General features: G+C 33.7%; 2 protein-coding genes across 2 annotated transcripts; both read right to left on the minus strand.

The window, feature by feature from the left end:
- Window positions 1-330: 330 nt before the first annotated feature.
- Window positions 331-1,599, minus strand: LOC126898277 (uncharacterized). Its single transcript, XM_050672218.1, has one exon. The coding sequence runs from the start codon at window positions 1,597-1,599 to the stop codon at window positions 331-333; it is 1,269 nt and encodes a 422-aa protein (XP_050528175.1).
- Window positions 1,600-1,615: 16 nt separating this feature from the next.
- On the minus strand, window positions 1,616-2,218 carry LOC126898279 (uncharacterized). Its single transcript, XM_050672219.1, has one exon. It carries the CDS (start codon window positions 2,216-2,218, stop codon window positions 1,616-1,618), a length of 603 nt encoding a protein of 200 aa, XP_050528176.1.
- Window positions 2,219-2,806: the final 588 nt, after the last annotated feature.

Consider the following 2,806-nt stretch of genomic DNA (forward strand, 5'->3'; position numbering starts at 1 on the left):
TTTCGATTTAAATAGTAAAAACTATTTGTTTTAAAACTTTCTTAACTTTAAATAAAATAATCCATGTTTACAGTTGAGTTCTGACGTTTCGGACTCATTGCAGAGTCCATCTTCAGAGTGATGGTTGCTAGTCGGTGGCTGCAACTATACTGGCGGCTTATCTTGATAACAGTCTGCTTTTATATAATTGATAACATCTGGTTTTTGACTAACGTTGTTGACCACATCTGGTTTTTGACTAATGTAGTTTACCGTATCCGGGTTTTTGACTAATGTTGCTGAACGTTTCGAGTTTTTGACTAATGTCGTTGACAACATCTCGATTTTTAACTAACGTTGTTTACGGCATTCTTGACATTTCGGTCTTCCTTTCCTACACCGGCAATTATTTGTTATGTTGATTGTTGCCTCTTCGTATATTGAATTAGTTTCGGTGTTGTTGGTTAATTTCCTTTTTGTCTGGTGTATGATAGGTAACCAAGTTTTGCTGATTTTCCATCCATCTTCTCTGTTAAAATTTTCCGGACATTTTTCGATTTCTATTGCTTCCTTGTACATCCGTTTGCCAAAATGAGGTTCTTTGTTAAGTATTTTTACTTTATCGAATTGTATGTCATGTCCTTTGTTTTTGGCATGTTCAGCTACTGCAGATTTTTCTGTTCTTTGGTACTCCACATCTTTTTCATGTTCTTTTATTCTTGTCGCAATAGCTCTTCCTGTTTGTCCAATATAAGATTTACCACATGAACACGGTATTTCATATACTCCTGGTGTTTGCATCTCTGGCAGTTTATCTTTCGGGTTTCGGAGTAGTGATCCTGCTACTGTGTTTGGTTTGAAAACGGTTCTTAATTTGAATTTTTGTGCGATTCTTGATATGCGGTCGGTAATTCCTTGTATGTACGGCAGTATTAATGTTCCTTTCTTTTCATCTTCATTATTTTCGTCATCCATGATACGCGTTGCATTTTTTCTTTTCTCTGCTTTTTTAATTGCCTTATTAATATTTTTAATTGTGTACCCATTATTCTTTAGTGCTTGTCGTAAGTATGTTTTTTCCTCATTCACATGGTTTTCATCAGCTATTCTGACAGCTCTTGTTGCCATTGTGTGTAATAATCCCATTTTCTGTGAGGGGCAATGGTGTGAATCGGCATGTAAATATCTATCTGTATGTGTACTTTTTCTATACACTCCTGTGCCAAATTTTCCATTAGGCTGTTTTTTTACCATTACATCTAGGAATGGCAATTTTCCGTTTTCCTCAGTTTCCATTGTGAACTGTATATTGGCGTGTATGCTGTTTAAGTGTTGCAGGAAAGATTGTAGTTTGTCCTCGCCGTGTTGCCATAAAACGAATGTGTCATCTACATATCGCAACCACATTTTTGGTTTTTGAGTATACGTGCTCATTGCTTCCGCTTCAAACCATTCCATAAATATGTTGGCAAATACTGGTGCTAGTCTTGATCCCATTGCCATTCCATCAGTTTGTTCGTAGATAGTATCTTGGTATGTGAAAACTGTTGTTTTGGTGCATATTTCCAATAAGCTTTGTAGTTTTTCATCTATCCATTTTTTCTCTTTTATAATATTCATATTTCTTTTAATGATTTTATACGGTCCTTCTTCCTGTGGTTTTCATGTTTACTGTTGCGTTCCCTTTATCTGCTCTAAGTATTATGACATTGTTGTCGTTCCTTAAATTTTTGAGTGCAGTTAACTCATCTTTGTTGTAGTTTTGTTTCGGTAAGATTGCTTCTCTTAGAATTTTGCAACTTTCTTGCCTGATGATTTCTTTCTCATGGTCTTCAAGTTGGTATAGCGAGTTTTCTATACTGCTTATAATATCCTCCTTTGGGATTTTCTTTGGAACTAACGAAAAATTAAAACCTTTTTCCAGAATAATTAGTTCATTATTAGTCAATTCCTTGTCAGTTAAATTGACAACTGCAGTTTTCTTGTTGGAGTTGTGGTTTGGCTTTTCTTTATTCTGGATTTTCCCTTCAAGCCTTTTAAATTTTTCTACTTGTTTGTTTTCCCTTTTTATGTACACTTTAGTTTGTTGTTTTTCGACCATATTTGTTAATCTTGATAGGGTGTCTTGTTCAAGTTCCGTGTTCAGTTTGTTTTTTACTTCAGTTAGGTCATTGTCAATGTTAGCCAGTTTCCTTCTGATGTACATGATTTCATTCCGTAATAGTTTTTGACTGGCCATTTCTAAAATTCTTCTCGCACCTGTGTTTTTCATCGGATGATTAATAACAACGCATTGTGGTATTATTCTTTTGTCTCTGCATCTCTTCATAAAAGTCAGATCTGATATAAGCTTGGCCTTTTTCTGGGATAAATTGTCCCAATTGATAAACAAATGTTTACAATTGAATATCAACTGTAATGAAAATTTATTGTTGTTTAAAAGCTGATAAAGTTGATTGAACTGATAAAACCAATGAAATGATTAAAATTACAATTTTTACGAAAATACACGTTTATTATAGGGAAAATTATATGTGCACGGCTCAAATGCAATCTGACGCAAAATTTTTTTTTTTTTAATTGTAGCTTAAGAGTTCTTCTACAACATGCATGTATTAGTGTAATCGTAATATTGCGTAATTTTGAGTTAAACTCTTTAAAAAACTATGTAAAATGAGTATTTGCATTTTTTTGTGTGTAAAAAATTATTAAAATTAAAAAAAAAAAAACCCAGCACAGGGGGGTCGCGGCACAGTGGTGACGTGGCATAGTTGGATCAAGTATAATGATATCTGACAGTGATTAAAATCACTATAAAAAAAAAACG

Source organism: Daktulosphaira vitifoliae, unplaced genomic scaffold (genome assembly GCF_025091365.1).
Source record: "Daktulosphaira vitifoliae isolate Bord-2020 unplaced genomic scaffold, ASM2509136v1 Scaffold_2, whole genome shotgun sequence".
In the NCBI taxonomy this organism is placed as follows: domain Eukaryota; kingdom Metazoa; phylum Arthropoda; class Insecta; order Hemiptera; family Phylloxeridae; genus Daktulosphaira; species Daktulosphaira vitifoliae.

Coding starts and splice junctions, on each gene's coding strand:
- LOC126898277 (XM_050672218.1), bottom strand. CDS start 1,599: ATGAATATTATAAAAGAGAAAAAATGGATAGATGAAAAACTACAAAGC.
- LOC126898279 (XM_050672219.1), bottom strand. CDS start 2,218: ATGGCCAGTCAAAAACTATTACGGAATGAAATCATGTACATCAGAAGG.